Source organism: Eupeodes corollae, chromosome 1 (genome assembly GCF_945859685.1).
Source record: "Eupeodes corollae chromosome 1, idEupCoro1.1, whole genome shotgun sequence".
NCBI lineage: Eukaryota > Metazoa > Arthropoda > Insecta > Diptera > Syrphidae > Eupeodes > Eupeodes corollae.
In genome coordinates this window covers 251530190-251556428 of record NC_079147.1, presented here as the reverse complement: position 1 = coordinate 251556428, position 26239 = coordinate 251530190, and the positions used below count along the sequence as shown (strand labels likewise).

The following is a 26239-nucleotide window of genomic DNA, read 5'->3' as shown; positions in this document are numbered from 1 at the left end:
CACTTGCTTTGTTGATTTTAAAGCTGCATTTGATAAAGTCAATAGACAACCTTTAATTTACAAACTCTCTTGTATTTGTTTGTCACGAAAGTTTCTCCAAGTGTATGCAAGTTTTATTTCGTCAACAAATGCAAGGGTATGGGACGGTACCAAATTTTCAAATCGATTTAGCAACTTCAGGTGTTCATGGTTTTATCCTCAGCGATCTTCTTCCGGGTGGAGTTAATTTTGCTAACATTTTAATCAAAGTCCTGTTGTACGCGGACGATCTAGTTATGCTTGCTGATAATCCTTTCACACTACAAATGCAAATAAACCGTCTTAGTTCATTTTGCGAGTCTTGGGGCTTGCAAATTAATAAACAAAAAACTAAGATTGTTGTATTTGAAAAGAGACAATCAAGAATGCGAGCGGAGGAAAAATGGTCTCTAAATAATACACTTATTGAGGTTGTACAGGAGTTTAAATATTTGGGTGTCCTCTTGACCTACAATTTAAGCTATCTAAAGCACTCTAAAGAAAAAGCAACGAAGCTAAATTGGCACTTAACATAATGTGGCCAAAGTTTTTTTCGAACAAAAATGTTGATTTAACGTCCAAGTACAAAGTTTTCAATGGGACAGTAAATGCATGCATGACATATGGCGTTCAAGTCTTCGGATACACTCACTTCGAGGCTTTTGAAACTGTACAAAGGAACTTTTTTAAGAGCATATTTCCTAAAAACACGAAATGCATTAAGAATACAATTTTTTTATCAATAATTAGCTATTGTAAAATTCAAATCGAATTAAAAACATTTGTTATAATTTTTTTAAGCCATTTTTGAGAACCACAATTTGACAAATAGTTCGTTTGGTTAAATTATTGAAAATAGCGCAACAATTTGTTCTACTTCATCATTCATTTGGGGCAAATTTGGGTCAAACGCATTTAGAATAACAGAGGGTTTGATTTTATCTGGGGTTGTTTTTTTTAAGCAACCCTTAATAGCATACCTCGTTAACTGTTGCCATTGTCATCTTACATTTCATCCCCTAATTTTATTACCGTATCATTAACCATTTTTTAACTATCCACTCATATTCTCTTTTTAATTCGAATCAAATAATAACAAATCATTGAGTGCAGTTTCCAAATCATCATCATTATCATTTTCATATTTTCGGGAAGCCTCACTAATTTAATTCAAACATCTGTTCTTATAAACTAAAGAAAAAAATTTAAAATAAAAACAAAATTGCTCACCCAATGCTGTGGTATTAATTTGCTCATCTGTTCGTATTTTATCCAAAACAATGTCTTTCAATTCATATCGGATCGGTTCGACTTCAATCAGCACTTCTCCATCATCGTACTCCCGCTCATTTTGATCTTCCACAACCGAAATCTTGCCCAATCCGACGGTCGGATCCAAGCGTCCCAAATTGAAATCAGCTCCCATATGGTCATTTAAAGATTGATGATTGATTCTTCGACGTCCAATGTAAGAGTAATCATCAACACTTATGGCTCCGATTGGAACGCCAGCATTGAATTTTGTCCACGGCTGCCATATGATCTTGCCCAAGTGTCCCTTATTCATGAGCACCTCGAACTTGTCGTAGTTCTTCACGATTTTCATATAAGACACCACACAAACCTGAGATTGCTTTTGTTTCTCCGTGTGGCCACTCGTTTGGACACCTTCGATAATCACTCGACACACATAGATCGGATAGTGTTCGTCCTCGGACACAAATTTACCACCCTGGATGGCGTATTCCATTTGGTTCAATTCTTTGGCACTGTACTGCTCCCATTTGAGGGTACTCGATGTAACTTTCTGACCCAGTTGGGAGGAAGTCTGCTTGTAGATGAGAACGCCACTGGCTTCGGCTCCTTGGAATGCCATGGCGCCCAAGAGGGTAACTATCGCTGGCAGGAGGAATGTCATGCTGCTGCTAATGTGATGCTGGTGGTGGCGCCTTGCTGTTTCAGATGCTGAAGATGGCGAATGTGGTATTCTTGTTCTGTGATGCTTTGTGATTGTTCCCTTAGTTGGATTCATTGTGTTGTAGTTTGGATTGGTCTGTGCTTTATCTGGAATCAAAAAATGAAAAAAAGCAGGTAAGAAAAATGAGGCTATAAGGTAAAATCAATAAAAAGTCATTGCTTCATAATTAACAAAAAAAAAAGAGAAAAACGTTGTCAGGAGAACGGATGTGGTAAATAAAAGGTATAAATGTTGGGTAGTCATTACACTAATGGGAAAACAGACGACACAAAATATAAGCAAGTACAAATTCTATAACAGAGTAATAAAAATCAATTTTAATATCAATTACGTGATCCATATAAATCAAAGAAAATTGATTGGTTTATAAGCGATAATAAAGAATGCCAATTGAATTAAGTTGAAGGTATAAATGTGCAGTGATTTAATAATTAAAATAGAATTTGATTGATTTTTGTTGGGATGGAAAAAGCTTCTTAAAAATGCACAACCAATCACTTCATTATTTAAGAAACGAAATAAATAGAAATTACTTTTATGAAGTCTCCAGGGCGCCACTTAAGCGAGTTGGATTAAAGTAAGTGTTTTAATGGAAATGTGCTAAAAAGATAAATGGATAGATACATATGTATTTTATTTTCATAGATAACATTAGAATTTAGAAAATTTGTATGATAGGCAGCTTGCTCAGAGATTTGATATTTTAACTAGCACGTATTTTTAAAAGGTGGCTATTTTTTAATGCTAGGTTAAATAAGGTTAGGTAAAAGCGGCTGTCCGTGATGGAGTAGAATTAGACAAACGTAGTAGAATGGGTTGTACTGTACCATTTCTAGAGAGTCCATCTGCCTCACAATTTCCAGGAATGGCCCTACAGCCCGGTACCCAGCAAAGGTGAATGTAAAACTGTTGTGTAATCTCCATTAAATATGATCGGCAGTAATGGACTGTTTTAGAGAATTTGTAGAGACAGAGTCCAGAAATTTGATAGCGGCCTGGCTATATGAGAAGATAAGAATATCAGATGTTTCATGATATCCTTATTTCAGATTTTCTTTAAGCCAGGACAAGACTTCTTTTTTCCCAAAAGTTCCGCCTGGAACACGCTACAATAATTGGGAAGCCGGAATGGGGACTTAATTTAAGGCGTTCAGAGTACAAAATCCACCAACCCTTTTCATTAGCTAAAAAGTGATATAATTTTGCTTGGGTTTGACATTGTTACAAAAATAGACTCACTCCCATGAACAAAATTGTGACTACTTATTTTCAAAAAAACGGTTTTCTTTGAATTACTTTAGGAATGAAAGCACCAACTATTATCTTTCAATTCTATTTTCGAAGAACTCATTTAGAAAATTGTATTAAAGCTTCGATTCTTTGATACTTAAAATCCCCATATTTATTTTTTTAAAAAAGACGTACAAATTTCTCAACTTTCGAATTTGCAAAGGAAGATTATGCGAGAAATAATTTTAAATTTAAACTGTGTTTCGAAAAAAAAGATTATTTACTTAGAAAGCATAATTGCTACCTAGATTTCTCATGTCCGATTTATAAGACAAGTAAGCGGCTTTCAGTACTTTAAATAATATAGATGACTTACAGGTGTAGAACGTTCAAACATCGAAATAATTTCATTGAGTGAGCTTAGCAATGAGTTTTATAAATATTTTGTACAGCTGAATTTTGAATAACTGTGAGTTGTAAAATATCTTCAACAAATTCAAAGAGCAAAGCTTTATTTAGTGATAAAAACGGAGATTAGAACACAAAATATGATGTTTCAAAATTAATATTTGTTTAGTCAACTTTGAATTTTGGTTAAAAGAAACGTCAAGGTATTTGAAGTCTTTTACACTTTCAATTATACAAAGCAATAATTATGCTGCAGTCTAAAGCCCCTATCAAATTATGAAACTCTTTGAGTACCTTCTGCTTAAGCCCTTTACTAAGCTATAATAAGCACGATCATGTTAATAAAATGTTAAAGGAATGTAGACTTATTACTATCGATAAGCTGATGTTTCGCAAACCAGCACCTTATTAGATGAATATCGTGGTTTATGTTGTTAAATTTGATTTAAGGGGTTGGGATCACCGTAAACCATACCGAGACCACCAAATACCGTAATATCACCCATACAAAGAATTGCAAAAAGACAATAAATGTAAATAAGGAACACAATCGGACCAAAAACTGAACCCTGAGGAACTCCAAAGTTGTTAATCTTTGGGTCACTATTACTGAACTGAATTTTTACACAGTGTTCTATTTTTAAGATAAGATTCGAACTTTTTTAAAACGTATCCATGAAAGCCAGCTTTCTGAAGTTAATCTTTTAAAGTATTAGGGTACTTCAAGACCTTTGATAATATCTAAACAAATTTTCAGCACCACATTTTTGTCGATCTAAAACACTTTGCAGAATAAACCAAAAAAACAAAAGAATCTCTTCAGTAGCATGTCTAGTCTTAAAATCAAATTCCATTGGACTGAAGGAGTTAATTTCTATCAAGATAAGAAAACATTCTTGTTTTGTCAAACTCCTCAAATACTTTTGAAATTAAAGTAACGTAATCGCTGTATATTTGTATTCGTTACCACCTTTTTTGCATAGCGGAATAATTATACCACCTTTAAATTAATCCAAAAATTTCCTAGATTTAATACTGAAAAGATGTCATAGTATATCTTATATCTCGTCTTCAACATAGGAAGTTGAATTATTAAGAGAATTGATAGTTATCGGGTTTTTTTAATAAGAGGGCTCCAAAAGTTTTGTTTAAATAAAACAAAAACGGTTTTAGATATCAATGAAATTCTTTATTCCTGTGAAAGCACGTTTGATGCCATTATGTATGGAACTTAATTTATTTTGCAATACGCTGCACGTTTGATATTCGTCAAAGTTCATCAATCGTCGATGGCTTGTTGGCATAGGATATAGACTTGACGTTACCCCACAGGAAACGACCGAGGAAGCCAAGCTACTGGACCATTTCGTAAGATAACACATTCTAAAAACTTGGATCCTAATAAATTGATTGTGACGTTCGCTGTGTGGATTGAGGCGCCGCGTCGCGCCGTCTTGTTGGAACCACATGTCCTCCAAGTACTTGAGCGAGTTAGTGATTCTATGGGACCAATCTTTATTCCCACTCGTACTGTGGCAAGAGTCCTTAGAGATCTAAACACACATAAATCTGCTAGTCCGGATGGTATACCCGCTATTGTTTTGAAAAGGTGTTCTTCAATGCTGGCAAAACCAATGCGTAATCTTTTTTATCTGTCCTACTCCTTAGGTCTCGTTCCGAAAGAATAGAAAAATGTATTTGTCGCATCATCTTCACCCTCAAATTACCGACCGATTGCACTTACGTCCCTTCTTTCCAAGGTCATGGAAACGCTGATTAATTATTAGCTCAAGAAATATCTTGAAGATCGAAAGCTTCATTGGATTAGTAATTACCTTCCGTTAAATACAAGTAGTACTGGATGGATTCAAGTCTGAAAACCATAAAATAAATGCTGGTGTGCCCCAGGGCTCTGTTTTATCTCCAACACTCTTTCTCTATCTAATACAGTACATTATTTCGCTGACGATGGTACTCTTAGCTTTTCATATTCGTTTTCAGATTCACATCCCTCTTCTTCGGTTGTAGAACTGCGAGGACAAAATATGGTACACTCATCAAATTCTGACCTTAACAGCATTGTTAAATAGGGATTAAAAAAACGAGTGGAATTTAATGCTTCGAAAGCGCAAAGCTGTCTTGCATCTTTAAAGCGAGATATATAATGTCGCTAAAAATGCCGCAAGGTGTTTGTGTTTACTTAGGCGATGCAAGAAATATTTCAACCCTCCTGATCTGGATGTTATCTACAAGACTTACATACGTCCAAAGCTTGAGTATAACTCCGATCTTGGGCACCACCCGTGCAACTTACTTAAGCCTCTTGGATATTATTGAACGTAGAGCATTTAAATTGATAGATAATAATATCATCATTTGCTTCGCTTGAACATCGTCGTAAGGTCTCTTGACTAACCCTTTTTTACCGTTATTTTAATGGCTTATAATCTAGTAAAATAGGCTGTTGCTATTCTCCACTTACACAGTTCAGCCGTAATACTCGCGCTTCTAGTTATGCTTATCAGTATACACTCAACTTCGGCCGTACTGTCAAATACAGAGATTCGTTCTTTAGCCGTATTACGCGAATGTGGAATGCCTTAACACACTCTGTCTTTCCTAGTCATTGCAATATTCAGGAATTCAAAACCAAAGTGCACCGACTACTCCTTTTAAACCCTTTCTCCTCTCCCTAGTGCTCACACTGTGCCTCTGCATAACAAGGGTAGCAATATCCCCTTGAGTGTGTGCTTATTATCATTGAACGGTAGCGATCCCCATTCAGAGTAACGTATCGGTCTTGAACATCACGGAAGAAGTACGGCCCAATGACGCCATCGGCCCATAAACCACACCAAACTGATTTTTTCGGGATGTAATGATGACTCATATAGTAAGTGTAGATTGCTGCCTGACCAATACCGCATATTTTATTTATTGACAAAGTCATTTAGCCAGAAATGAGCCTCATCGCTGAAGATGATTTTCCGAAGCATTATTAAGTAGATGCTCAGCCCAATTCAAGAAAATACGACGCTTCTAGTGGTCAAATGGCTTCAGTTCTTGCGTCAATTTAATCTTGTAAGGATGTAGGCCAAGATCTTTTCGCAAAATTCGCCACAATGAAATTGGGCTCTCTGCACCTAAAACCTCAGCGGCAGCACTTATTTGTCTCACTATCACGGGAACATTTTGTACTGTGCTGGGGATTAAATTGTTTCCAACAGACGCTCGATTGTTAATCTGCAAGGACGATTAGTACGACCATAAATTGGACGTAGCGCTCTTAACGTTGAGGCTACTGATTTCGAATTTTGAAAGTTAATTTTAATACGTTCAACTCACTGTTGGCTCGTATATCTTTCCATCATGAAATGGCAAACCTTGCTGAAGAGAAATGTCAAAAGAGCGGCAAGAAATATGGCGTCATTTGCTGTCCCTATCGTGCTACTTTTGTAGCGTTCCTGTTGAAAAACCCTGTAGTTTTTAGGCACATAACAATAATAACATGCCTTAAAAAGGGTACCGGAAAAAGTACTTCATGCAATGGACGCAAACAAGATATTAAATGCGTTGGCAATATCTTCAAGGTTCTAGATAATATCTTTGCCATTCTTGAGCACAATAGTGTTGGAGTAGGAAGAATTGGTACAGTTTAAAATATATTGTTTATCCCTTGCCACTTTTGTAACCTTTCCAATTTTAATTTCCCAAATGTAATCTTAGATCGAATTTTTAAATCAAGATTTGAAGAGTGTTTCAGATTTTTTTTCGCAGACAAAATAGCCGCTAGGTAAAACAGTTCTAACACCTTTAAATTGTAGGTATATCTATAAAAACAAAAACCATTACATATCTACGTTATGCACATTCCAAGAACTTTGTCTCGTTTTTTAAAAATTTCAAGACTTGAATAATACTGATCTCTAGAATTTTTCAAACTTTCGTGTATTGCACTCATTTCATTCTTTAATATCCTAATATTATTTATTTATCATAAACCATATAAACGGAATAACATTTTTATTTAATTAAGCCAAATCAGTGATAAAAAAAAATATCAACCCAAGTCCATAACCAAATGAAAGAGAATTGCTTAAGCCAATATTATTAAACTATACTCACGTAACAAAAAAATCAAGACAAGACGTTTTATAGTGTCTATGATGGTTCAAAGTCAAACCTCGTCAAGTAAGCTTATAAGTAGGTAGGTATGACACACCAACTTACTAACGCTGGCGCCAGGAAACTAATCGCGTGTCATTTCATTAAACATCGTATTTACCTACAGACTTAATAAATTCCTATAAAATTAACGTTTATTCGGTAAGTAGGTAGGTAGGTTAGGTAATATAAAAATATTATGAGCTCCCCAACAAAGCCTTGATATGGATATATACCTTCCTAATGATGACTGTATTATGTCTTTGATAGTCAATAAAATAAAAAACAATAAAACCTCTCAACATTACAACGAACTTAACAACAACAACAACTACAGCTAAATAAAAAAGTTGCGTGTGATGGTGAAGTCTTGAATTTTTCCAATTCACTCACCCTAACCTCTACCGAACCTATGTCTTTCGAATTCTGCCCACACAAAATCCAAAAAACAAAACAATTCATGACATATTAATAATTGACCCTCTTCTTATAACAATTTTTTGAAAATCCACCAACAACAACAAAAATCCACTTATGATATTTCTTCTTATGGAAAATCATGACACATGTCATCATCAGGTCATTCCATCCGTGACCTCTTCAAATCAAAATAAAAGAAGCCATCAGCAATCCCCGAAAAACAGCCAAACCACCTCTTCAAATGAACTTCTTGAAAATATATAGAAAACCCCTTTCCTTTCGTCTAGTTCATATGAAAGGCAAAGGATCGTCTATAGGGTTCATTATCAGGGACACGATTAACGGTATACCACTCCTTGATGTTTTTGCGATTGCACTCCACTCGTCATCCTACGTCCTCGACTCTCGTTGTTGACTTAATAAACAAATAATCATCATCGTCCACATCCATTTAAGTTTCTGATGCCTCAGCTAAAACCATCAACGGTTAACGATACCAAACCTAAGGTATATAGTCAAAGCTCGAAGGTATTTATCATTCTGTAACGTAACGTAGGAAGGTTGGTACCTACATATAACCTGCCTGAAGGCCAAAGGACTTCCGTACGTTACTATTTGTAAATTTTGTTTGTGGAAAGTCTGTGTTAGCTGAAGTGTGGTTCCATCGATAAACTCTCCCATGTTCCAGCAAATGTGTTGACCAAAGACAAAAGGTATCAAGTAGCTTAAGGTTGGTATATGGTGTGGTAGGTTCCTATATTAGATTCTCCAGTTTCGGTTATCCGTTATCGGTTAACTGACCCAAGCGTCAAAACTGTAATCTATTCTTGTTGGATTTTTTCGTTTTTGGCCAACGATGACAGGAACGGAACATGAGAAGTACACAAGTTCATAGTAAAACTGGTAGCATGGAAGGAAACTTGACACACGGCGGGAAAGAAGCTTGATGATGAGAGAGAGAGAGATAAAGATATTTTTGTGTTTCCTGTTCAATGCGATCCATTTATTTATTTTTGTATGGAAAATCGATTGACATTCTTTTTTTCTTTATCCTCTTTTGGGACGAAAAGAGGGAAATCGTAAAAGACTCACTTTTTCTACCACCATTCTGCCACTGGCACTGCCATACCAATTCTGTTACCGTTCCTTTGGTATATACAGTGCAAGTTTGGGTTAATACAGCTATATGGCCAAAATAATAGGAACACAACTTCATTTTTGGTTTTTAACACTGGTTTAAGGTAACACATACACAATTTAACAATTTTATTTTAATGACAAATATTTATTTAATGGCTTTTAAGTTTTTTTTTATACGAAGGAGTAATTCATGAAAACCAAAAGCACGCATTTCCGATAAGAGAGCCTGATGCCAAACCCTTTCCAATGCTTTTGAAATATCAAGTGCATTGATCTACTTTCTCCGAAACTATGTAAAGATTTGTTCCACTGTTCGGTGAGAAGAACCATGAGATCACCGGTGGACCTATTGCTACGAAAGCCGTATTGTCGGTCATCAAGGAGCTTTCGATCTTCGAGATATTTTTTGAGCTGATAATTAATCAGCGTTTCCATCACCTTGGAATGAAAGAACGTAAGTGCAATCGGTCGGTAATTAGACGGTGAGGAAGATTCGCCTTTTTCGGGAATAGGCTGGACAAATGCGGTTTTCATCCGCTCGGAACGAGACCTGAGGAGTAGGATGGATGAAAAAGCTTACGCAGTGGTTTTGCCAGCGTTGAAGAACACCTCTACTGCCTAGCAAATAGATTTTCTTTCTCAACGAGAGTAGGAACCGAGGAAGAGGAAGAATTCCTCATATTTTTTACAAATGACCAACAATTTGTACTGCCTTGGGACATTGCAGTATTTTTTGCCGTTATTTTTAGTCATGTAAAAATTTGGTCCTTCGAATATGTACGTTGCATGCCTTCCTGGCTTGCTTGAACTTATTCCAGTTTTCCTCAGTTGGGTTGGCTTTAAAACAACAGAAACTTACCTTTTTGACCCTAATAACCTCTTTACAACTCGCATCGAACCATGCGTCTGATGCTTTTAACCCTATTCGGGATAAAAGTTCCCATTCCCAGGAGAATCAAACTTGTGATCATATCAGCTCTGGCGTCAACGTCACTATCGAGGAAGCATAGTGACCAGTTAAAGATCCTGAAGTAATTATTGAGATCGTCCCAGTTGGCTTTCTCGTATTGCCAAACGGTTCTCTAAGGAGCTCTTTCTTTAACTGGAGAGTTGTTACAGTGTACTTCCAGGCTCAGAGGTAAGAAACAAGTCAAGAGTGTTTTTCGATATTCGAGTGGGCTCGTTGACCAGCTGAGTTAGGTGGTTTAGCTCAGCGAAGATCTCAGCACACACTCCTTCTGATGTTGTCCGGCCCGAATGTTGATGCCAAGAAGAATTGTGTACATTGAAATCGCCCATAACAACGATTTCAGTGCGAGGATAGGACGAAACAATTCTTTGGATGGAATCAGACAAAGCATCAAACTCACGAGAAGTTGAAACTTTGTCTAGATTGGGGCTTCGATAAAGGAAGCGATTATGAATGATATTATAATATTATGATAAGCACACAATCCAGAGGATATTTTTACGTTATTATGTAAAAAGACAGTGCAGACACTAGGAAAAGGAGAGAGGGTTTGAAAGGAGATGCCGGTGTACATTGGTTTTGAATTCTTGAATATTGCAATGACTGGGAAAGGCAGAGTGTGGTAGAGCATTTTACATTCGCGTAGTACGGCTAAAGAACGAATCTCTTTATTTGGCAGTACTGATGTGCATTCCTAGAAGCGCAAGCATTACGGTTGAACAGTTTAAGAGAAGGAATGTAGCTGATTATTATAAACCATTAAAGTAACGGTAAAAAAGGGTGAGACAAGAAACTTAACGACGATTCTCTAACGACGATATTTTCACTAATCGATTTAAATGCTATAAATTCAATACTGGACAAGAGTCTCCAATAATTTGCAGGAGCACCAATCGAGAGATGGGAGTTATACTGAAGCTTTGGACGTATGTACATAAGTCTTTTAGATAAGAGCCAGATTAGAAGAGTGACAAATTTTTTGCTTTGTCTTAAGAAACCCAAACACCTTGTGTGAATGGCACATATGCAATATATTGGATTAGAAGTTGCAAACAGGATATCATTATTGAAAAAGAGGAAGAGTGTTGAAGAAAAAACTGTGTCCTGGGGTACGCCAGCATTTATTTTGTGGTCTTCAAGCTTGAACCCATCCAATACTACTTGTATTAAACAATCCGAAAGGTAAGCAAATGAAGGAGGGATTCTTGAAAACCCAAAGCACCCATTTTCGATAAAATGAGCCCGATTTTAAACCCTATCAAATGTTTTTTAAATATCAAGTTCAATAACCTTGCTTTGATTTTTGATTGTGTTTTTTAAAATTTTGATATTGCTTGGTCAGATTTTGAATTGATGCAGGCTTAAAAAAAGCCACAAAAAAATTAAATTAAGAGGGAGAAGATTTGAGTCTAAAACTGAGGACTTTTTAAATATATTTTCCTCTTTAAAGAAAAAACATAATACCTGTACATTGATTTTGTAAAAAAGAAAAAATTGTATTAACCGATTCGGTCGCTTGTTTTTGTTGGTTATACAGTTAAAAAAATGGGGCTTATGTATTTGAAGAAGAAGTCAGAAAACAATTAATTGTGATCGTCTTTTATAGGACATTAGCAGAAAAATACTTTAAACTCCAGAACGTAGCAGTGGACAAAATTCTTACATAATTTTGATTAATAAGCAAAAAAAAGTGACTGCATACTCCGGAAATCCTAACGAAATTGTATTAAATTTATGGGGTTTTCCTATGATTCCGACATACTTTTTTGGACGAAACGGCTATTCAATATTGGTCCTTAGGTCTTTCAATGTCACCGGCTTGCTGGCATAAACTTATGACTCAACTTAAATCCTAACGTGGTGGCCAATCACCTGGGCAATATATTGCTCTATTTCAATTATGTAACAACCAAATTTGTCTTTGAAATATTCGAAAAAGGTATTACTGCTACGAATTTAGGAAGGTTTTGAACATTTTCCTATCGTTTTAGAGTATAGAAAAATTAAATAATAGATTAATTTTATTTTTAATAGAGCCATCTAGGTACCAAAATATTTCTTGAGTAGTTCAGTGCCATATATTTTTATTGAAGGTTTTTTAAAGACTTGTTTTAAGGCTTTTGTTTACTCTCTTTAATTTTGCGTTCAATAAAAATTCACAGACATTCAGGTCGTTACTGAGAATATCCTTCAAAAACATCAATTATGTTCCATTGAAATCAGAGCTTCGAATTTGGCGTCGCGTCTTTGTTATCGTGCTAAAACGACATCTAAGGAAATTTTTTGTGTAGATAATTTGTCGAGAGATACCTACGACTATTCTCAAATTTTTACATCCATAACAAAAATTGAACACGCGGCCATACAAGGGAGTAACCCTTAAGTTTTATGTGCAGATTGTGAATTCGCCAAAATACGAAGACCTGTCAAAACTTTACTGTAGATTGTTTATGGCACAAATAGATAAAATCTTGATTTTCTTTTTCATGTTGTTCGTTTTTAAAAGTAATTTCAAACGGATATCTTCTGGTTTATGGATTGCTTCCATTCTTATGATATTGAGTAACATTCTTCTGTTTGCTTCCGCGAGCTCCCTTTCAGATATGTCTTTACATGCAGTGTTTAAATAATAAGTTAGAATTGTACCTACTATTTTTGCCATAACTGTAGATACATACGAATATCTCAAGGAACTTTCGAAGGCAATTTTAAGTCCAGTCGTGTTGTGGAATTCAATTTAATGTAAAATTTATTAGGTTTTCCAGATCCCATATACCTTGAATCTTCTATAAGTAGGTAAGGTACATATAACGGAGAAGAAATGATAGGGTAGAATATGGGATTGTTTGGCAGTTTAAACCCAATTGCGTTTTCTATTGTATAAAGTGTCTCATGTAAGAAACAAGAGAGGCAACAGCTGGTAAGGATGTAAGTATACCATAAGTAGTTACTATGGGGGGTAATTTAAGTAGTGATGGGAAACCTATTTATTCTATGCACGTGTGGTATAAATCCATTTCTATAATCATCTTAAAAAATTGAGTCTTTTCTTCTAGTTATTCAATTTAAGCGTGTAATTCTATCTAAGGTATGAATGTACATGGGTATACTTATAGAGCTTCTATCCAATGAATCGAATGATTGAAATATTAAAATATATACTATTAAAATTCTTTTATAGACGATTTATTTATGTATATTAATGGGAAGAAGAAAAAATGACAAATCAGCACATTTTTTCCTGTTATTAATTTGCCATTGAATTCGAACAATTTCAGAGCATTGTCTGGAATTCTATTTAAAGTAATGGCGAAGTTTTTGTTTGTAAAAATATTACAATTTAAAAAGTGACAGTTGTTAAAATAGCAGGCTATTCAAAATGAAACCTCTTAATGGAACTGAGTTTAAATAAGTAACACTATGATTTATTGAACTTGAGAAGTTGACTCATTCTCTAAGTATCTAAGTTACATATTAGTCAGGTATAATTGTTCAACCAAACCATTTGTATGCTTAGATAAGGTTAATCATTGTTTAGCCATCTGACGGAAACTCTCAAGCTGTCAAAATGTCTTGATTATTTTCTTTGTTACTTTTGTAAAAACAAAAGAGCGCAATTAAATGGAACGGCTAGAAACACAAAAAATTGAGTCTGTCACATAGATAACTTGGAGTCTTTTTAACAATCAATTTGAAAAGTAAAATACAAGAACGATATTTGAAGGCAGCTACCAGATCGCCATTTAAAAGCTGACGAGCTTAAAAAGAGACATGATCGAACCTACGTAGGCTAAAAACTAACTGAGCTATTGCATTAAATGCCACCTTTAGTTTGTGACCTGATTGAGAATCAAGATCAGCAAACAGCTCACACCCGTATGTTATTATAGGTAGGACACGTACTTTTACTTGGGCAACATATTCAATAATACAATTATTCAACAGAACTGGAGGGAAATTATCTGGGTCTGGTTTGTTTATTGAAATTGGAAGAGTTTTCGTTTTTTCAGGATTGAGTTTAACTGCGTTCCGTGTCGACCAATCATATATTGCCTGTAAATCAATGTTCATTTTAGTTATTGCATCCTAAAGCATCATCTCAGGAAAACTAATATATATTTGGACATCATCTGCATAGATATGAAACTGACAGTAAGATAAAACATTAATGAATAATGAAAACAGTAAAGGTCCAAGGATTGATCCTTGAGGAACACCATTATTAACAAGGAGGAACGAGGACATTCTACCATTACAAGACACGACTTGTATACGATGTGTCAAATATGAGTAAATAAGTTTTTTAGTTGTCTCAGAGAAGCTAAATATTGGAATATATTGAAAATTTGGGCTTTAAATTTGACTTGTGAAATAGCCTAATTAAAATCGTATATAATCATAGGACATGGCAGTGCCCACCCAAGTTCTGGCACTAATACTTATTTACAGAAATAAGCTCAGCCGGTTGATGACCCATTTTTAACTAAAGAACCAAACAACTTAGAAGTTCAAATATGCAACACTCACTTTAAAAGTCAATGATATACACCTTACCAAATTTCTGAAATAAAGGACTTTAAAAATCGTCAAAATCGAAAACAACCTTAACTCTCGACTGGCCCGTTATTATGAAGTACTCCCCGACATCGGAGAATCTTAAAAGTACAAGGAAAAAAAATGGAAAATGTTTTATTTTCAGTTTAGGGGGCGTGGTATTTACCCACAAACATATAAGGAATAAATTAAAAATACCACTTCCGAGTGTTCTAGAGTAATGAAATTCAGTAAAGTTGGAGGTGTCCATATGAAACTACAAAAAATAATCTAGGCACTCACGGGGTGTGGTATACACTATACACCCATTTTCTAAAGAGAAGTATGAGTTAAAATTAATACCACTTAGGATTACAGAACAATGAAATCAGCCGAGTTAAAGCAGTCGACAATTTAGAGGATTTTTATTCAGGGAACGCTTTCTAAAATAAGGTATAAGTTAAAATTTTAACTTCTGAGTATTGTAGAATAATGAAATCAGGCAGAGTGAAAGGGGTCAAAAATTGAAAATGTGAGGTTATATGCCAATTTTCTTATATTTTGTATCGCTTATATAAAATACTTCAAAACCTTGTACAATGATGAAATTTAATAGAGTGGAAGTAATTGATGTGTATCCAAAGTCGAAAACATAAATTCTGAAAATATTCCCTCTTTCCTCAAGGGGCTTGGTGTTCGCCCACTTTGCATGTATTCATTTCAAATGAACACTTCTGATACTTGTTTATTGACGAAATTTAACAGGGTGTTAGGGATAGCTATATCTAAACTTAAGTCAAACAAAGCTGCTGGAGCTGACGGCATCACCGCCGAACTATTCAAAGCAGCAGGCGATGACTTGGTAGGGAGCATGCACCAACTCATCTGCAAAATTTGGTCGGAAGAAAGCATGCCCGATGAGTGGAATCTCAGCATAGTGTGCCCGATACATAAGAAAGGAGACCCTCTAAACTGCGCCAACTACAGAGGCATCAGTCTCCTTAACATTGCGTATAAGATCCTCTCTGCCGTATTATGTGAACGTTTGAAGCCATTCGTCAACAACCTGATTGGTCCTTATCAGTGTGGCTTCAGACCAGGAAAGTCCACTATCGACCAAATATTCACACTACGGCAGATCTTGGAAAAAACCCAGGAGCTTCAAATCGATACCCACCATCTCTTTATCGATTTTAAAGCCGCGTATGACAGCATCTATAGGGAAGAGCTCTAAGAGCAATGTCTAGTTTTGGCATCCCTGTCAAACTTATCCGTTTGTGCAGAATGACGATGGAGAATGCACGCTGCTCTATCAAGGTCGGAAAAGATCTTACCGATGCATTTGATGTCAAAAAAGGTTTTAGACAAGGCGATGCACTGTCATGCGACTTCTTCAACATCGTTCTGGAAAGAATTGTGCAAAACTCAACCGTCAACACTAGAGGCACAATCTTCCAAAGATCCATCCAATTACTCGGATACGCAGATGATATTGACATAATTGGAAGATCAAAGCGTGATGTCAGTGGAGCGTTTTTGAGCATTGCGACGGAAGCGAAGAAGATGGGTTTAGTGGTCAATGAGGGCAAGACCAAGTATATGCTGTCATCAAAAAAGGACACTGAACGACGACGTCTTGGACAAAACGTCACCATGGACAGCTATAACTTTGAGGTAGTTAAGGACTTTGTCTACCTAGGCACCGCTATAAACACAGACAACGACACCAGCGCTGAAATCAAACGAAGAATAACTCTTGCAAATCGCTGCTTCTTTGGACTTAGAAGGCAATTCAGAAGTAAAGTTCTCTCTCGAGCATGTAAAATCACCATCTATAAGACACTCATCATCCCGGTTCTCATTTATGGCGCTGAGGCCTGGACCCTGTCAAAGAAAGATGAGAGCGTCTTAGGATGCTTCGAGAGAAAAATTCTTCGGGCGATTTTTGGTCCCGTACGTATAGATGGAGAATGGAGGAGAAGATATAACGACGAGCTGTACGGGCTGTACAGCGACACTAACCTAGTTAGCAGAATCAAAGTCCAACGGCTCAGATGGCTAGGTCATGTAGAGCGGATGGACATCAACGCTCTAGCCCGGAAGGTCTTCGAATCCAATCCCGAGGGACGGCGCAGTAGAGGAAGACCGCGACTCAGGTGGGAGAGGACCTCAACCAACTTGGCGTGCGAAACTGGAGACAGCTAGCTAGGGACCGATCTGGCTGGAGACGCTTGTTGGTTGAGGCCCAGGTCCGCCCCGGACTGTAGCGCCACCTTAAGTAAGTAAGTAAGTAAGTAAAGACAAAAATTAAAATTTAAGAATATACATTCAGGAGGCGTGGTATCCACCCAATTTCTTCAATGAAAAGAAGATTTTTTTACGAAGAAGATGACGGCAGGATTAGAGAGAAAAATTGTGATGCAAAAAGGTGTGACTGTTATATTACTCAGAATCATAGACGTAAGTAAAAGTTTGGTAAATCGGTCCACAGGAATTGTTCGAAAGCTTTCATAGGATGAAGATGATAACAAAATAGACACAAAGGAAACTATTAAATTCAGCCATGGAATCGTTTATGAGTTAAAGCCAGTTAAGTAATAAGTAGAGTATTTGTATATTTGATAACAGTTTTCCTTCATGCCAATCCCTCAGATTTGAAAATACTGAAAATCGTACTACGTATGAAAGTAGAATCGGATAGATAGAAAAATTTGTACTTTTGACAGAGTATCGAGTTGTTTGACAGTTTTAAAAAGAAAAAAGAAAAAAAAAAAAAACAAAAATAAACATCAAATATTTGGACAAAAATAATTATTACAAAAATGGACACTGTTGAAATTTGGTTCGCAAAAACGCAAAAGAATAAGAGTCAATTCCATAATAATCGAGCTGCGTGAGAAAAGGTTTGTACATATACATATATACGGTAGAATATTTGAACACGTTCTTAATGAAAAATATATACTTTTGGTTTAGTTTTGTTAAGAGCTAACGTCTTTCTAAAAACGGATTTACGTTCTTACTTAGCACCATATCATCTGACATGACTACTCGCAGAAGACAAATTGCTGTTCCGATTATCATTAAGTTATCAGCAGCATTAATTTTTTTGACAACAGGAGGCTACCAAAACCAAATCGGTGGTATCAAGAACGCTGAACAGGCACAGCAAACCATGTCAAAAATACATGCCGAAGTTTTGACTTCAATCGAAAGAGTCATGACCCCACTGATGATGAGTTTTGAAATGAATGAGGAAGAGAAACGTAAGTCCAAACGCTATTTTTGGCACATAGCAGGGCCCCTGTAATGTTCATTCATTTATTGTAGGCAATACTACGCAGCTTTGTTTAGAGTAAAAAATCTTGATGGTTAGTAAGTTTATTTATTTATTTATTCACATCAATTAGAAATCTTAACATCTACAATTAGATTACAAAAAGTCAAAAATTAATTAAAATTTATAACAAAAGAAAAAAATAGGCCTAATAATTAAGAGTTTAAAATAACAATTATATAAACATGGTTTGATTAATTAATTCGAAAAGAACAAAAGTAAATTATTTTTCAAAGTGTATCTGTTTATATGAAAATTAAAATGAATATGATTTGAAATGAGATTAGTTTCTCTAACACAGCGAGTTAAAGGTTCATTACAAGCATAATTTACCCTATGTTCCTCTTCTCGGAATAAGCAAAGTTCTCTTATTTGACGCGAGGGAGCATACAAATCTATCAACGATAAAATGAAAGGGAATTTGATATGATTCTACAAAATGTCACTTATAAACATTACTGAAAACATTTTCCTTCTATTTTTAAGTGACGGAGTTCCAAGAAGTTTACATCTAGTCGAGTACGCCCTAATTTCTGAATTATAAACCTTGTGAATTTTATTCGGATCATTTCAATTCTATTTGAATAAATATTGTAGTAAGGATTTAAAATCACACAACAGTATTCAACATAGGAGTTAAATAGAGATTTAAGGACAAAAGGATCCTTGAAGTCTTTTGAATAACGTTTAATAAAACCTAGCATTGAATTGGATTTAGCTACAATATATTCTATATGCTAACTAAAGTTTAGTTTTGAATCAAACAATACACCAAGGTCCTTTTTCTCCAAAACTCTTTCAAGAACAAAGTTATTAACTTTGTAATCAAAAGAAATTTTCGTAAATTTGCGACAAAAGGAAAAAAAAGACATTTATTAACGTTCAAGAATAATTGGTTAGTTGTACACCATTCTGTTAACTTTTGGAGATCATTTTGCAAAAGAATACAATCATTTAAAGAATGTATGCATCTGAAAAACTAGAATTTAAGAAGATATCAGCCATTTCGTTGATGAATATTAAAAAAAGAAGGGGACCAAGATGGCTTCCTTGCGGAACACCCGAGGTAACAATGATTGGACTAGAGAGCACTTGATCAATACAAACGAATTGTACACGACCACTTAGATATGACTCCAACCATTTCAACATGTTTGAGTGAACACCAAATTGTTTCAGTTTTTCAATCAAAATAGTGTGACTAACTCTATCAAAAGCCTTCGCAAAACCAGTATAGATAACATCAATTTGGTAGCCTTCTTCGGGTTTATTTAAAACGAAATTGGAAAAGATAGAAAGATTAGTGGTAGTGGATCTTCCTGCAATAAAGCCATGTTGAAAAGGTGAAATATGCTCCTTAAGGAGAAATGTCAACTTTTCACATATAATTTTCTCCAAGAGTTTCGGTATACTTGATAATTTACAAATAGGACGGTAGTTATTCCTGCTTAGGACCATTTTTATGAATTGTAGAAAGAAATGATTTTTTCCACACTGAAAGAAATTCACCTTTCCCAAGAGAGGCATTGAAAATGAAATAAAGGGGCTCAGATATAGTTAGTTAGTTGTTGAAAACTTTATTTAACACAAAATAATTTTAAATTAACAATTCCATCTTAAGTTTAATATTGTTTAGCCAAAGGCCTTCTAACAGATTGACAGTTTTAAGTTCAATTATTTAATACTATAATATACATGATACATATTTGTTTGATTAAAAGTCTCTTTCTATTATACATTTTCTGTATCTCAGCGCCGTTGTTATATATTTATAAAATATTTCCAAACCAAATTTTCCATTGAAGATATCGATGACTGCATCCAAATCCATCAAAGTAACACCAAAATGACTAACCCGGAATTCTTTTAGGATAGGACATCTGGCTATGAAATTATATAAACGGTGATTTTTTAAGAGCTTGAGAACTTTTTAAAAAAAAAAACGCATAAAATTTGCAAAATCTCATCGATTTTTTATTTGAAACGTTAGATTGGTCCATGACATTTACTTTTTGAAGATAATTTCATTTAAATGTTGACCGCGGCTGCGTCTTAGGTGGTCCATTCGGAAAGTCCAATTTTGGGTAACTTTTTCGAGCATTTCGGCCGGAATAGCCCGAATTTCTTCGGAAATGTTGTCTTCCAAAGCTGGTTTAGTTGCTGGCTTATTTGTGTAGACTTTAGACTTGACGTAGCTCCACAAAAAATAGTCTAAAGGCGTCAAATCGCATGATCTTGGTGGCCAACTTACCGGTCCATTCCTTGAGATGAATTGTTCTCCGAAGTTTTCCCTCAAAATGGCCATAGAATCGCGAGCTGTGTGGCATGTAGCGCCATCTTGTTGAAACCACATGTCAACCAAGTTCAGTTCTTCCATTTTTGGCAACAAAAAGTTAGCTAGCATTGAACGATAGCGATCGCCATTCACCGTAACGTTGCGTCCAACAGCATCTTTGAAAAAATACGGTCCAATGATTCCACCAGCGTACAAACCACACCAAACAGTGCATTTTTCGGGATGCATGGGCAGTTCTTGAACGGCTTCTGGTTGCTCTTCACTCCAAATGCGGCAATTTTGCTTATTTACGTAGCCATTCAACCAGAAATGAGCCTCATCGCTGAACAAAATTTGTCGATAAAAAAGCGGATTTTCTGCCAACTTTTCTAGGGCCCATTCACTGAAAAATCGACGTTGTGGCAGATCGTTCGGCTTCAGTTCTTGCACGAGCTGTATTTTATACGGTTTTACACCAATATCTTTGCGTAAAATCTTCCATGTGGTCGAATAACACAAACCCAATTGCTACGAACGGCGACGAATCGACATTTCACGGTCTTCAGCAACACTCTCAGAAACAGACGCAATATTCTCTTCTGTACGCACTGTACGCATTCGTGTGGTTGGTTTAATGTCCAATAAAGTAAACTGAGTGCGAAACTTGGTCACAATCGCATTAATTGTTTGCTCACTTGGTCGATTATGTAGACCATAAATCGGACGTAAAGCGCGAAACACATTTCGAACCGAACACTGATTTTGGTAATAAAATTCAATGATTTGCAAGCGTTGCTGGTTAGTAAGTCTATCCATGATGAAATGTCAAAGCATACTGAGCATCTTTCTCTTTGACACCATGTCTGAAATCCCGCGTGATCTGTCAAATACTAATGCATGAAAATCCTAACCTCAAAAAAATCACCCTTTATAAACATTTTGATTGACATTTCATCTGCCATCTGTACTCAGAAAAAAGCTCCTACTAAAAGTCCTTAAAAGTGTTTAAAAAGTACACGTAAAATTATAGAATTGTAAACAAAAACAAGAATAGTGGTAGAACCACCGAAGCAAGCAAATACCCGCGTAAGTCTTAGCACTTAAGATCAAAAAAACCCAAATAAAATTTTGACTTGTAAGCTATAACCACTTAATGAAAAGGGGTCTGCTTGATAGTTCTCCCATCTAATTCAGAGAAGTAAGCACAGAACTTTGCCAACTATAGCAGCCAAAACCCTCTGAGCCAACAATGTCATCTCCAGCAATAATCGTTGATATCCTCAAAAAAAATCCTAGAGGAAGAACTCGTCTGAAACCTTCAAAAAAACTCTTGATTGTATGCATCTAAATTATTTGATTTTTAATTTATGTATACAAAAAGCCTGCTTCTAAAAGCAATGGGATCCTGGATACCTTAACTTTTAAATTACTAAGGTTCAATGTGAATTTATTTTTCAAAAGGTTATATCGAAGGAACATTTAAATAATTAGAGATAAATTCATTTTGAATGGGTTAACTTGACAGGTTTACAGTTATTGTATTACTATCCACATTTAATAACTCTAACAGAGTTTGAATTTTTAAAGTTGATTTCCAAGACTGGGTGGAAGTTTTGCATGATGATTTTCGAAAGAATGCACAAACAATCTTCCAAAAACCTTTTTATTGAACTGGCAGCTAGTTTGACATCTATTCCTTTCGAAAGTTCCTTACCTCTTAAAAACCACATTATAATTGTAAACATTTATCATTAAAATTCACTTTTAATTCCTTTTTACAAAATTTGTTGACATTTAAGACTCGTTCACACTGTTAAAAGTGTTATATTTTCAACATGTGATTGGTACGTAACATAAGTTGATGATTTTCAGACTTATACATATTATTTTAATTTTATTTATATTTTAAAAGACAAAGTGGGAAAAATAACATTCAACAAACGAAAAATGTTTATAGTTTAAATGCAGAATTTAATGTTTGTTTTTTATCAAGCTATCCCAATCAAATTGTTTAATTTCGGAATACATTTTTTAACATTGCATGTAATGGCATTTCTATAATAATACTGTAAACAGAAAAAACACCTGTTGTATTTGAATTTTAGCTCCCCACGCCTTTATTCTAGTAATGCCCTTCCCATTGTAAAACTACACCATGAGGGAAGCAGTGAAATATCAACCCTCGTATTTTACATTTTTGCATTTTAACAAGACTTAAATAAGCATAGATTCACTTAAAACTCACTATTATGTGCCTTTTAATCTTTTTGTAACTCAATCGTTGTAATTTAATCGACTTAAATACCTAGTGCACTTAATTTAAAACATTTTTATCCGGCTTATTTAATGCACAGCAGGTGGAAGCATTTAGCAATGCAAAAAAAAAAGAATTCTTTATTTATACTTTTACCTTTTGAAATGTGGATGTTTTATTTTTTTTTTGTCAATAGAATAAAAATCCCTTGGTTTAATTTTCAGTTCCGTATTTGTTAAAATATCAGGTTTCAAACTTGGAGTACTTTAGAGATTTTTATGGTGACCATGCTTCTATTTTGTATATACAAACTTTATTTTATTTATTAAGTCATTGCTATCATTGACAAGGTTCTTAGGATTTATATAAAAAAATATGTCACAGTATTGATTATAATAATGTATTTTATTTTTCAAAAAATAGATACAAAAACAATAAAATAATCTTAATTATATAATTAATATAATTAATCAAAATTTTTAAAAGTTGATATTGATTTTATAAACTAAAAGTAATACGATAAATAATTAGCAAACTAATATGACATTAAAAATATTGTTGTCTGTCAGATTGGCAAATGCGATTAAATTTTTGATTTTTTAGTTTATTACAATGTTCATTTCTTTTTTATTTTGTTTTGTTTATGTTGATATTTATATTTAACATGGATACCAGCAACTAGGACGTCCACACAAGGAAGAGCTAGCGGAGGAAGTCTTTTTAGAATAAAAAAGGATTTAGGCATTGATTGTAGTTATGTCCAAATACTTCAAAGAGATTTGATAGAAATAACTGTCGAATTACGAAAATATATATAATACCCGTCTATATAAATTGCAACAAATGGGCGCAAGATTTTAGCAGCTTATACAATTTTTTCTTAGAATTCGAAAAAGAAGACCTAATGATCATTGGCGATTTTAACGGGAGAGTTGGAAATTCACAAATACTGAATGAAGAGCCGGAATTTTTGACTGATTCGATAAAAAATGTAAGAAGTGCAACAGATGAAGTCTTGGATGGCAATGGAAAGAAACTAGTTGAAATGTGTGAATCCATCGGCTTAACGTTACTAAATGGACGAACAAACTGCGATCCAAATGGTAATTTCACATTTATCAGGGGTACTGCTTGCTCAACGATAGATTATTGTCTTGCAAAGGGAATATGGCTAAAATATATTGCTGACTTCATAGTGAATGAGCTTACCTACTCAGACCATTTACCCTTATCTGTTCAAGTTGATATTAAGCTTCAGCAGGATTCTCAGCCTAAGCAACAGTATTTATTACCTAAACTACGGAGGTATGAAAGAGATTTACAGAAGTATACAGCGAATCTAAACCACAATGTTAGCCTTATAAACGAAACTGACCTTCAGTCTATATGAGCCTCAGATATTCTTACTTCGTGTATTATGGAATCAGCGAAGCCTTTGCAGAAAAAAGCAGTAAAAATAGGCAAGCAACCATGGTATGATTGGGAATGCGAATCTGCAAGGAAAAAACATTTGCCTTTCTCCTCCTGTTAAGAAGATGCAATTCCAATTACGCTAAAATCATGTATCGCGAGGCTAACAAAAACTAAAAAATTTTATGCGCTCAAAAACAAAAGCCAAAGTGCTAAATGGAGCCCTGTTCTCGCAAAATATCAAAGTGGAAGCTGGAGAGTTAGCTACACATTTCAAAAAACTCCTAAATCCGCCACCAAATCCAAAGCCCATGGAATATGCACTCCCATATCAACAGGACATTTTCTTAGACCGATCTATACTGCTCGAAGATGTTACAAGTGTCATACCCCGATGTGGATTGAATAAAGCCCCTGGTGAAGATCGCATATCGTATGAGTTCTTCAAGAACGCTTCAACAGATTTTTTAGTATAACTAACATCGACATTCAATTTTATTTGGTCCACGGGAGAAGTCCCTGACAGTTTTAAGAAAAGTGTAATACTACCGATTTAAAAAAAAGGATATCCAAAAAAACCCAGTAACTACAGAGGTATATCGTTTTTAAACACTGTCATGCAAATCTTTACAGGCATCTTACTTCAACGTTTAACAGACTGGATAAACGAAAATGACCTGTTAAGCGAATTTCAAGCCGGCTTCCGCAAGTGGTACTCAACAGTAGACAACATCTTCTCTGTAGTAAGTATTGCTCGTATGTATGCGGAAAAAGGAAAAAAAATGTATGCGTTCTTCGTAGACTTCAAGGCAGCTCTCGATTGCATAGACAGAAGATCTCTATTTCTCAAACTAAGCAACCTTGGAGTTTCAACTGTCAATGTTAAGAATCTTTCAAAAGCTCTACGAAGAAAATAAGTCGGCTGTTTGGGATGGAAATATTCTTTTAAATTGGTTCGAACCAACAAATGGTGTAAGGCAGGGAACTCTCCTGAGTCCACTACCCTTCTCAATTTATTTAGACGATCTAGTTACGGTTCTTACGGGAGGAGTTCTTTTTGATGGAATGTCCTTAAATATATTGCTCTACGCTGATGACATTGAAGTTCTCTCTGAATCTCCCAACATGCTCCAGATCATGATAAATAAACTTTATTGTTACTGCAAACTGGAACCTAAAAATAAATACAGCTAAATCAAAAGTAATGGTGTTTCGAAACGGGGCGGATCGTCTTGCAAGGAATGAAAGTTGGACTTGGGGTAATGAAAAACTGGAAACTGTTAAGGAATATAAATACCTCGGTGTTTGGATAACTTAAAGAATCCAAACGCGCGATAAACTGTAATTGGAAAACAGTATTCTGCAATCGAAATATAGCTTCAAGTGCAAAATACAGAATTTTTGAGGCAGTAGTCAGATCAATTATGTGTTATGCGGCACAAGTTTGGGGTATTCTCGAGTTTGAAGAAGTAGAAAAACTTTTACGTTTTTTCTTAAAAAGAATATTCAGACTTCCAGAAAATTCACCAACGTACATGTTACGCTCTTGATTTACACTTTTCATATATAATAAAGACATTAAAACACCCTAATCATCGCCTCACAAATAAAATCGCTTTCATCTCAAAAACAGAAATGAACAATTTTTTTTCGGAATGGAGAAGACTGAGCCTAGAGCATGTTGTTCCACTCCAACTAGAAAATGAAGATTATTTAAAAATAAACCTGCAAACCCTTTTAAGTAAAATTGAAGACTCAGCTAGAAATGCTTTCATCGAAAATTGTCAACGAAATCAAACAAGAAGCTCGTATAAGCTTTTAAACCATTTCCTGGGAGAAAATAATTACTTTAATGACCAGAATAGTCTAGATGTTATCAGTATCTGTTATCTTTAAAGCGAGAGGAGAACTCCTCAGACTTAATTACGAACCCTACATATGCGAGCAAAATACGGAATGCACCCTGTGCAATATGAGAACTAGAGAAGACATATGTCATTTCATTGGCATAAGTTCTATTTTAAACTCAATCAGAAGATCAATCTGGAGAAAAAATACTCTTAATGGAGATGAAATTCAGGGTATTCTTAATGGCGAAAATT

At 35.1% G+C, this 26239-nt stretch overlaps 1 protein-coding gene across 4 annotated transcripts in view; it reads right to left on the bottom strand.

Moving 5' to 3' along the window:
• The window catches only part of LOC129943056 (protein unzipped), a 173703-nt gene that overhangs the window by 12331 nt on the left and 135133 nt on the right, over positions 1-26239 (bottom strand). For all 4 annotated transcript variants that reach the window (XM_056052265.1, XM_056052266.1, XM_056052264.1 and 1 more), the window contains one exon: positions 1249-2082. In XM_056052265.1, coding sequence (XP_055908240.1) covers positions 1249-2050 — 802 coding nt within the window. In that variant the 5' untranslated portion in view covers positions 2051-2082. The remainder of the gene's footprint in view (positions 1-1248; positions 2083-26239) is intronic.